This window comes from Calypte anna, chromosome 3, assembly GCF_003957555.1.
Source record: "Calypte anna isolate BGI_N300 chromosome 3, bCalAnn1_v1.p, whole genome shotgun sequence".
NCBI lineage: Eukaryota > Metazoa > Chordata > Aves > Apodiformes > Trochilidae > Calypte > Calypte anna.
In genome coordinates this window covers 82,206,444-82,217,629 of record NC_044246.1, presented here as the reverse complement: position 1 = coordinate 82,217,629, position 11,186 = coordinate 82,206,444, and the positions used below count along the sequence as shown (strand labels likewise).

Here is an 11,186-nt window from a genome sequence, read left to right as displayed (position 1 = left end):
CAAGCAGGTCTCAAAAGGGTACTCGGCATTTTTCAAGGTTGAAAAGGAAGGAGATGGGAGCAATCTTGTGTGCTGATGCTTGAGATCTGTCTGTGTACTCCTGAAAAGCAAGATCATTAGGAGATTCTGGTTAGAAACTATCTTACAAAAGCTCTCTCTCCATTCCAGAGATGGGGACTGGAAAACTTTACCTCTGTGATTCCACAGTGGGAGGGGGAAAAAACCCAAGGCTGGTGAAGTATTAAGAGTTCATGCTTTTGTGACCTTTTTATTGAAAGCTGTTCCCTGAGATGAAAAAATGAAAGGATGGATGTTTGGCTTTCACAGGCACTGGGCTTGTATTTTACTGCTGTTGCAGGCTTAAGTATAAAAGGAAAATTATACCAAGTTTGTGTTTGAAACCAGTAGTGCAGTAGTGTAAAGAGGTGTCAAAGAACAGCATCTGTAACAGCAGAGAAAAGCAGTGAACTATTCAGACAGGAGTTTCAGGTCTGATTTTTGGCAAGAGTTATGTTGAAAGATGCAGCTACTGAAGAATACAATTGCCACTGGTTCAGAGGTCAAGATTTACATAGTTACTGTTGCAGAGCTAGTTACTGGTTTGGGGATTTTTTTGTTTATGTTTCTGTTTGCTTTCAGTGAGCATTGCAGACAGGTTTCGAGGAGCATCTGCACAATGTGTTTGTTACTATGCAGACAGTTGTAAAAGAACAATTTTTAAAAATCGTATATATTTGCAGTTGGAATCTCTTGTGTATTTCAGCCAAGGTTTCTGAGGGTGAGTTTGGAATATTTACAACAAAAAGCATTAAAAGAAATGATGGGAGGAGCCAAGTGCAAAATTCATACTGTATAGGCAGATTATCCACAAACAGAAAGCCTGGTGTTTATAGTAGACTGCTAGCACCAGGATTTCATTAAAGGAGGAAAAGCCTAAGGTGCTTTTTCATAGCTGTAGTGTCTCTACTGTTCCTGATGCTTGTTCAGAATTTAGCCACTCAACTCTTTCCAGGTAGCTGGGACTCTGACTACAAAGTCCAGCCTCTGAGGAAAGGCAGACTAAATGTAATTTATAACCAGTTTGGTTTAGTTTGTGTTTTTAACTGTTGAACTTTTCTGCCTTCCTTATTGAAGAAAATGAAATTGCACATTACTTCCTACATTAGTCACCTTTTTTCTTTCTACATCCAACAGTCTGAAGCACCAGATACTGAATTGTGGATATGATACTGAGAAACCATATACAGAATATCAAATAGGTGACTTGACACTTCATAATTTATGTTATAAAGGGAAGATACAGCCATTTAACTTGATTTTTCTGTCTTGATGTCATATTACCTGCACATTTGGGGATTAAAAGCCACACACTGTTGAGGCTTGCTTCTCGTTTATTTTCAAATATTTAACCTTGAAAAGGTGTGCAAGTTGGATATTGTGGGCTTCCCCTCCATTTGGTGAGGTTAGGGGAGGGGGGGCTGTGGCAGGGGACAGCTGCACAGACAGCACTTGGCTCCCTGTCCTCTTGCAGAGCAGTGAGACATTCAGCTGTTTAGCTGCTCCCTGCTGTCAAGTGTATGTGCAAGATAAATAGGTGAGGTTCAGGACAGGGGAGGGCTGTTCAGCATTCCCAAATTTCTCACCTCCCTCGCTGCTGCTTGAAAGCCTTATGTCTACAGATCACGATGGCTGAGGTGCCCTATTGGCCTCTGAATCATAGAATCAGAACTGGCTGGGTTGGAAGGGACCTCAGAGATCATCAGGTCCAACCCCTTACCGCTGCAGTTCCCAGACCATGGGCACTGAGTGCCACATCCAGTCTCTTATGAAATATCTCCAGAGAGGGAGGATCCACTACTTCCCTGGGCAGCCCATTCCATTGCTAAGAAGAACAGTGGTATTTGTTTGCCCCCACATCCTCATGGAAGAGAGGAACTTTGGCAGCTGCTCCACTGCAGTCCTAAACATTCTTGCTGGAGTGTTCATTGTTAGGGCTTCCCGAGCTGTGTGTTCAGGCAGTGTAAATGCTGATAAACAACTTGTCCTCAGCCTTTTAATTTGCCTGGCAACACTGAGAACCAGACCCTCCCTGAAGTACAGGAGGAAGTATTGCTGTGTCTCTGCAATTAGAGCCATTGGAAAATGCATGACTCCAGCCCTCACCTACCCAGAGTATTTAAAACAAGCCTAACCTATCCTATATACATTCCTGGGTAAACAGCCTGGTAAGTTAAACATGTTCTTGTAATAGGACTTCCCCCCCTGTCCTAGTACAGATCTGGTTTATGGAGGTGATTCAATCTTCAGTGCTCCAGGCTATCGTTTTCAGTTGTTTTGAGTTAGCTGAAGTGCCAGAGCAACCCAAGTGGGAGCACTTGGATTCCAGTGACAGCTGGACCCAGGCACTGCCACTTAAGTGCCTCAAATAAAAGGCAGGTGAGGTCTGCAAGCCTCCTTCAGACAAGTGAGGAAGTCTGGGACCTATTTGGAGATAACAGTCACAACAAACTAATCATTCAACTTCTAAGGAGGCTGGGAGGCACAAAGTCTAAAAACTTTTTTCTAACCACAGCTCTTTCCTGGATGATAAGGCTGACCTGAAGGCTCCACCCATGCTGCTGCAATGCACGTGTCCCAACCCTCAGGACAGATTATCAATGTTTGGCAGGCACACATGGTGTTCTGGAGGGAAAGACAGCTTTTTTCCCTTTCATTTCTAAGCCTTTTTCCATGGCTGGAAAACGTGGGACACTGACATCAGCTTAAACACATTTTTTTCTCCAACCTCAGCCTGACTCAAGCTTAAGCTCAGTGCCTTGAGACACACAGTGTAATTGCTGTGTGCCAAAGAAAGAGACTGGGCTGGTTAGGACATACCTGTGTTGCTCTGATAACCTGGATTCAGGTGTAGGTTTTCCTTAATGCAACCTCAGGTTCCTTGGGAACTGGGATTCCAGCAATGCCCATGGTTTCCCGTGCTTCAACACCAGTTTATTTTGTGAATTTTGCTACACCATCATGCACTGATCCGTGACTTCAGGCAGAGAACAGCAGCTCTCTGGGCTGCAGCCATGGGCTGGTCCAGTCCTGTTCCTACAGAGGGAACCTGTACTCAGGTGTAGGTGTTGCTCCATGCAGGCAGAGACTGCATCCTGGGTTTGCTTACTCTGCAGGGCCAAGGGACTGAGAAGGTTCTTTGACTGAAGATCTGTTAGATAAGCAGTGGTTTAGCAGGCTCAGTCAAGAGTTGTTATTTTCACACAGCTGTTTCCTTTGCTTGTGTACAGTACAAATCCTCAGCAAAGAGAAAAAGTCACAGTGTGTGCTTCAGATGTGGATTTTACAGCCTTCTTCTACTGTGCATGAGAGCCATATTCTTGTTTAGTCTATGCTGACACAAGTTCCCCTGACAGCAAAAGCCAGCTAGTACTAACCAGCTGCCCTAGAAAAGGGAATTATTTAAACAGTTTGTTTTGCTTTTCTAAGAGAAGAAAAATTTGTACCTTCAAAGTTACTTAGCCCTATTTCCTCTCATGAAGGGTTTTTCAGGGAGTTATGACCAGTTTTGGGTTGAAGAACATGCAGCAGAGGCTGAGCTTGGAAGCTTATTGTCTTTTTTAGCATACTGGTTTTATTTATTTTTAAATTGGTAGTTCCAAAGGTCGGGAAGGCATTTTATAATGATGACTCAAATCCTATCAGCTTACAAGCAAGTTAGTAATACTGCTTCATCACTTCTGGAGCTTGCAGAAGCCAGTGTTGTGCTTTTGGTTTGTTAGCCTGAATTATGTCAGTAAAGTTAAATATCACACATCAAAGAAGATTAAAAACTGGCACAACAATACAGCATTTGGAACATGAGCATTAATAGAGCCGTACATTACACAGGGAGGCTGAGTATTAAAAAAAAAAACCACACTGCTATTCAAGTCTATCCAGGCACTCAGAATGTATCTCACAACATTCAGTCATCATTGACTTTGACTCAGTGTGCAAAGCTAGAGAGGACGAGTTCAGTGGGATCACAGCCATTGCACAACAGTAGAGAACAGGTTTATTAAGGTCCCAGTAGCGCATTAACAGCCTCCCCATGTCAGCCTTGCCACGTGGTCAGTTTTCTGCTTGCTGGACTTTATGAAGCCTAAGAGTTCCAGTTCAGACACAGCTCGAATGAAACGAGCACTGAACATGCCAGTTAAGGAAATGGATTATGCTTCCATGACACACTGATGGAGACAGTGTTCTCTCCAGGAGGGGAAAATGACACAAAACATGTTGCAAACTGCAGCTGTTGGAAATAAGGACAGAGCATGATTTACCTACAGAAGCACAAATCTTCCATCTATTTTTTTTTTTTTTAATATTTCCTACGTGCATACAATGTGGAAATTAAAGAACAGTTCCTTTCCCCACTGCTAGAAGCTTAAAGCCTACAAAGATACTAATTTTGCAGTCTCAGAAAAAGAATTTATGCTTCTGTATGCCCTCTTTGGCAAGAAAATGAGAGAGCACTTTTTAAGGTTTCATAAAACAGCATTACCTTTTCTTTACTCTCTAATCACTGTAACTTTCTTCCTGCATTCCCAATACACCACAGCTCTCCTTGAGTTCAGAGAATTTAGTTGTGTTAATTACCTGTCGAGCTTATGAAAAAGGAAAAGAAAGCTGAGGTGTAGCATTAAGAGCATATAAATATTCTCCACCTCTTCTCTGTGGGAGCACTACCTTTGCAGCCATGGGTTTTTGTGTTAATGCTCATCCTTGAAGTATTTTGTATCCCTCACCGAAGAATAAGGACAAAGCAGAATGCATGTTTTGTGGGAACTAAAATTCTCAACTCCAAGGTGCTCTACAGAGACAGTACCTTTGTAAGCATTTCCTCTGCTAATGCTTCCATCTTGTAATGCTCTCTTCCTATGCTGCTGCTATCCCAACTCTCAGATTATGTCACTAAGTAGAATAGCTTCAAATTGCTCTATGGACTGATGGTTCTGTTACAAACCCAAACAGCTCCAATGGACATGAAAGCTGCTCTCTTACCTTCTCCCCCCCAGCCCAATTATTTTAGCCAATCTACTTCTGTGCCATTTTCAGTACATTAAAGCTGTTTAAATCAGTCCTCTTAATTTTCTGGAATTACTTATCAGTGCACATGAAGCTGCATTTTTAAAATCCTGTCTTGTTAATCCTGTAAGCATCTGAATGTCAGACTTGAGATAAATATGAAAGGATACTGGATAGTATCATCCACCTGGTCTGAGGAAGCTGCATCTGCATTTTGTCCCTCCACTGACATCACCACAGTTGAGAAAGCCTAGAAATGGAAAAGCAGCACAGATTTAACACATCACAGAGAGACATATAAAATAAGGAGCTCTGAGCTGCTGGCTATCAGTCAGGAGGAATGAGATGTCTAAATGGTAACTCCACAGAAAAGTCAGCTCAACTGCAATCAGAACAGCAAGCAAGGTTACATATTATGGCAGGAACAAAGGAGGAAAGATGTCACTCTGAACTCAGATGCTCAGTACAGTTCTGGTGCCTGACTCATTCTCAAGAAAATACAGAACTGAAAAACATTTTCAAAGCAAGTCTGCCTCAACGTTCTGGAAAAATGAAGAAGATAATTTGGCTGTGAAGAAAACCATAAAATTTTGGGACAGCAAGAGGCTGAGTAGGAATCTTCTGTCCACTTTTATTTCCTATAATCAATCAAGCCAGCAGAAGTACAAGAAGTCCTCTGCACCGCCTGAGTTAAGCTACAGAATTCCTTGCCAGAAAATGCTGTGGTTGCTAAAAGTTATACTGGTAATGTAATTCAGGCAGGCCTATGAAACAGAGAAACCATTCCAGTTTAGGAAACTTCAGAGCTAAAACATGTTTGTTTTATCATACTGTGTGTTCTCTTGTTATACTCTGTTTTTTGGACACCATGAGACAGGATGTGAGGCTAGAAGGACCTTTGCTCTCCCCGAGCACAGGCATTCTGTCCAGTAGCCCCACACTTGCCAAGCTGCAGCAAAAATAGGGGAAAAAAAGTGAAATACTTAAAAACAAAAGGAGGGAAAAAAAAGGTAACTTTGTGAAGCATAAAATCTGATCTGTGAGCAAAAGATTTCCACTGCAGAGGAATAATGCTGGAAATAAATAATTCAGAATAGTCAGAGGAAGATTCCATGGGCTGAGTTACTGTGTGTTATTGTACAGGAGTGACTGAGGTAAGCAGTGATTAAGCTGTCAAAAGGCTCACTAAAGAAAAGGAGGCATGCAGCATAAACATAAATTGGACCACTGAAAGCAGGTAAAGGCACTGTGTGCATTGTCACTTACCTCTAACCAATCAACGAGATTGATCAGTCTGCCACATTCCAAATGAAGCTTATACACTATGCATATGTCAGGGGCTTTGTTGGAAATGCTTCCTCCTTCACTTTTCAAAGCCTGATTCTGATAAAAAAAAAGAAAAATGAAATGAGTAACTTTGATCCGTTTTTACTCTAGAACAATCTCCAGGGCTAGATGCAAGATTATTTCAGGAAATTCACATAGTAGGGATTTTAACTAAATGCTTTCTGGTTTTATGTTTTTCCAAATGAAAAATAAATAAAATGTAGCATTAAAAACAAACAAACAAAACAACAACAACAAAACATTAAGCCACTTCACTCCTGGTGTTCCTTCCACAACTTTGTTCATTTATGTAGTCTGTACCCTAGTGAGTGATTATCTGATTAGGCTTTTCCCCAATTCTTTTGCTATTTCAATTTGCATGTAAGAGAGAAATATTCTTTCTGTTCTACACATTCAGGAAGAGACACCAGCCATGAATTGCCTCAGACTACTACATAGCAAATGCAAAAAAGTGTCCCTGCTCTGCTCCCCCACCACCACTGAAAGGAAGGAGGAAGTCTTAGTACAGATCTGTCAGATGCCCTAAAAAGCAAGATTGCTTCTCTCAACTCCAAGTTTTATCTTTGAATCATTTTCCTCTGGCATTAAACTTAGACAACTATAAAGGCAAAAGCCTGATTTCTCACAAACCATTCTATATGTCAGAAAATTCAGGTCATCAGTGCTCAATCATTTGCCTAAGTAAAAAAGCCACTTGAACCAGAAGCAAAAAGTTTCTGTAAAGCTGCAGAAATTTACAACTGTAGTGTAACAAGGCAACCAGGTGCCACTAATTGCCAGGTAGTGGGCATGAGCTTGTGTTAAGCCCACCTGTGCCCAATTAGGGTGGGCCTCCACTGAGCATGAGCAGGATTAGGAGGCCAATAAAAGGTGAGGCTCAAACTCACAGGCTCAGCTCAGTCCTGAGCAAGCCTGCAGAGAGGTCAGTTGCTCTCAGAGCAACAGCACTGATCCAGGCTAGTCAGCCCTGAGGGCTATAGGCTCGGAGCACTACTTGTGAGTCTCTGCTGGAACACCTGGTTGGACCTTGAAGCGCCGTACCCTAAAAGAGGTTTGTCTTGCTACATACAACTTCTCATACAGTTTGTGATTTTTTTTTTCCAGTTTTCAGTTTCATTCAATGTAAGAAGCCAGCTCTCTTAACATGAGAACAACCACTGACTGTTCCTTTCAGTCTGCAGAATTTTTTTCAATAATACTGTTATATACTAATAAAAGGTTACTTTTGGGAGGTCTATATAAGCCCTAGCAAGGATACCTTCATAAATAAATGCTTCTCAAGACAGTTGGGCAAAGAATATGTAACTTTGCTCAAGAATCTCCAGCCTACCTGTCATAGACCTCAATCCCTGCAATTTGTGTGACTCACATTCAGTTTGGACTCCAGCATTTATGAGACATTTCACACTCTCCAGAAAGCCTAACAATTTTCAAGTTTGTTTATTCTGTACAAGGAACACAAAAGCTGCAGACATCAGGTTAATATCCATCAGCTCAGTCCAGGTGGTCTCAAAATAAATTCAGAATAATATGGCTAAACCCTCAAAATGCTACAATCCAGACAATAATTTACCACATTATAACTCAGCAGGGTACCACAGTAATTTCAAATACTGCTGTTTCTAATTGGCACAGGTGAAGTTACACCTCCTGGCTGATCCAGTGGCCCACCACTGCCCAGAGGGATAATCCTCTCTCTTTCCACCCCCTCTACTACTTCTAACTCCGAGAGGTTCCTACACCCATGTGCCAACTCTGGCATTGCTGCACACTTTGCATTGATTTTCTCATCTTAAAGGTCAGAACAGTTACCACAACCAAGTGAGGATGCAAAGAGGTTCATCTGTAGAAATTATCTAGAGCTGGAACACATGGAAGTGCTGAGAATGATCTAGGAAAAATACTACTGATTGGCACTGCGGGGATCTTTGTCAGCACCTGAAAGGATTCAGCCTCACTTGTGGTAAGTAGGCCAAATCTTCACAGAATATCAGGAGGGAGCTGCAGCTGTGTGCAGGGTCTCAGCTTCCTGAGACAGCAGCACACTCCTTGTCCCAGAGAGGAAATAACCAAACCAACAAGCAGGAAGCTGCCCCAGAACTGGCAGCCAGATGTGAAACCACCTACAGAGCACAGAGCTGCTGCTTCACAGTATGGGAGTGGGAACAACCCAGAACACTGTGAGGGGTGAGGGGTTTCTCTTGCCTGACCCTGCCCCCTGAGGCTGGGCAGAAGACAGATTCCTGTCTTGCTCTGGAATCTATGTTACTGTCTTTCCCAAGAGCCAAATGCTGCAATCCCCTTTTCTCAGATACAGGACCTTAATTGAACATGAGGATTTTCATTTCATGGTGATCAAAGTACCTCCATAGGTAACAGGGCTCCTTCCTTGAGATCAGTGTGAAAAATCACCCTGCACCATCTAAGCCCCAGAAGAGCAAAGATCAGATTTCTTTGTGCTGATATAATACTAAGAAGTGCCTTCCAAGTTAAAACTTGTTGATCTTTCAAGAGATCAGTGAAAGCAGAATTAGATGGGTTGTTGGGGTTTTGGTTTTTTGCTTTTGGTTTGGTTTGGTTTTTTGTTTTTCAGGATAAGTATGATCCTTGGTTGACACGTTGCTAAATAAATAAATGGACTAGATTCCTGTAAGAAATGCATCACATATTAATCATTTGCTGATACTCCACTGAAGCAGATCCTTTTGTGCCCCAGCCTGCTGGAAGGAACAGCTCTAGAGAACTTTGCTCTGGTCATGGCCCAGGAAAGTAAAAGCCATGGATACAATTAAACAAACAAACAAACAAAAAAATTTTATTCACATGGATTAGAATGCTAATAAAGGTATTCAGCCAATATTGCTTCTGTTGGAAACTATGTCAAGCCTTCACAATCTACTCAGAAAACACTGGAAATATATTAAAGTATGCAAAAAAACAAAGGGCAAAATGACAGAGGGCTCTAAATCCTGTCAGCTCAAAAAGAATACTTATTAAACACACCAGCAGCTAAATTTTGCTAGCTCTCCTAATCTGTATTTTTATTTTTACAGGTTTTCTAAAAATATAAATTACTGAGGTTCACATTTGGTCTCCTTAATGGTAGCCACTTACTAGCTACTAGCACAAATAAGCTCTTTAAGTGGTATTTATTAGAAATAACTCCTGCACATAGCAAAACTGACAACCTCCATAGAAATAGAGGCACAGTGCCAAAAAACCCAGTACAAATCAGACTGTAGATTTCAGACTGATCTTTATCAAGTGTGGTTCCTGACAAGTGTTGGCTTTGACTGAAGTAATAATCACTCAGTTTTCTTCAAAAACGTAATAATGTTTTTAGGGAAAGTTTTTGGGTACAGGGATAATTCCCAAGTAGCATCTGTAAACAAGGACAAGAAGAAATGTGTGTTCACTCCTTTTCCAAATCCCACTCTATTCCTTTCTTTGGGTCACCCTGTGATTTTGATTTATGAAAGAAGTGGGAAAGGGGATGTTTTTCTTCTCTAGAAAAGAGCAGGGTTAACTAACAGAATCAATAACAATCTTTTTTTTGCAGATGGAAAAGATAGGATGTCAATACACCACAGATACACGTATTTGAAGGAGTCCTTTGCTTTTATTTTTACATTTATTTTAGTATTTAAGCTACTGTTAGTGTCATCAATCTGCCTAAACAGAGCCTTCACCTTACAGCAAGTTTACACATTGAGGACTAAGCACCAGCCCTGTAAAGAATATCTCTGGACAGAGCCAGAGATTTTTCCCCACAGACAGTCAATCCATCTGTAATGGAGGACTGAATTACTTTTCTCCTACATCTACAGAAGAAAAAGATCATGACTCAAACTGGCTGGGGAAAATGGATTCCTGATATAAAATTCTTTCCATAATTAGCTGCCTTATTTCAGCCAGACAGATTCCCTAGCTCTCTGCAAAGCCCTCGATTGCTTATCAACACTAACTTGATGGTTCCCTGCAAAACAGCTGAATGTGTGCCAAGCTTCATGAAACAGCAAAACTGAGCCTTACACATCCTCCTCCTGTGTAGCTTTCAGAAAGTACTCCAGCTCCACAAACAACTTGCTTGTTCCTTACCTTCAGGTAGGAGTATGGGTTATTCAAGGCTGTGTGAAGTGCAGTCCTTGGGGCAGCATTCAAGTGCTCACGGAGAACACTTGCTCTGTTGAAATACACTATCTCATGCAGAGTCTTGTGGTGGGCAGGAATGAGGTAATTCCTGAAAAAGCAACAGGAAGTATTGGGGAAGGAGGGGAGATACAAGTTCTGCCTTCAGGGAAACAACAAAGCCTCCTGCAGTCAGAGACTGCAAGAATGTATTGTTTCCCAACTATTACTGACAGATCTCTGAAAAAAAAAAAAAAAAAAAAAAAAGATGAACAGCACTGAAATTAACTTTCAAGCAGGGAAGTCAGTTATTATCAAGCCTACAACTAATGGGTTTTGTGTAGAACTCCATCTGGACCACTTACAAATTCAGTAATAAGGGCAGCAGCTGAGATGCAAACACCAGTCATGTACTCTGCTCCACAGATCTTGCTGATCCATGTTGAGACTTCCTGACGAGTGTCTGCTCATCTTTGCCTTCATATTTGAAGCTTTTTTTCTTGGCACAGTCACATTTCTGTCAGCGTCTCTGCCTCCCCCTTCCCCCCAAGGCTGTATAATTAACAACTGCTTTCATCTCTTACCCCACCCCAAGCCTTTCACATTTTCTGCAACAAAGTTGCCTCCAAAACCCTATTTGCTATGCC

At 41.6% G+C, this 11,186-nt stretch overlaps 1 protein-coding gene across 7 annotated transcripts in view; it reads right to left on the bottom strand.

Annotated features, from left to right (window-relative positions):
* Positions 1-3,608: 3,608 nt before the first annotated feature.
* ORC3 (origin recognition complex subunit 3) overlaps positions 3,609-11,186 on the bottom strand; it is a 35,854-nt gene continuing 28,276 nt past the window's right edge. For 5 of the 7 annotated variants that reach the window (XM_030447383.1, XM_030447388.1, XM_030447382.1 and 2 more), the window contains 4 exons: positions 10,510-10,651; positions 6,331-6,447; positions 5,235-5,314; positions 3,609-4,182 (listed from right to left, as the gene is read on the bottom strand). In XM_030447383.1, coding sequence (XP_030303243.1) covers positions 4,077-4,182; positions 5,235-5,314; positions 6,331-6,447; positions 10,510-10,651 — 445 coding nt within the window. In that variant the 3' untranslated portion in view covers positions 3,609-4,076. The other 2 variants (XM_030447384.1, XM_030447385.1) reach the window with 2 other exon arrangements.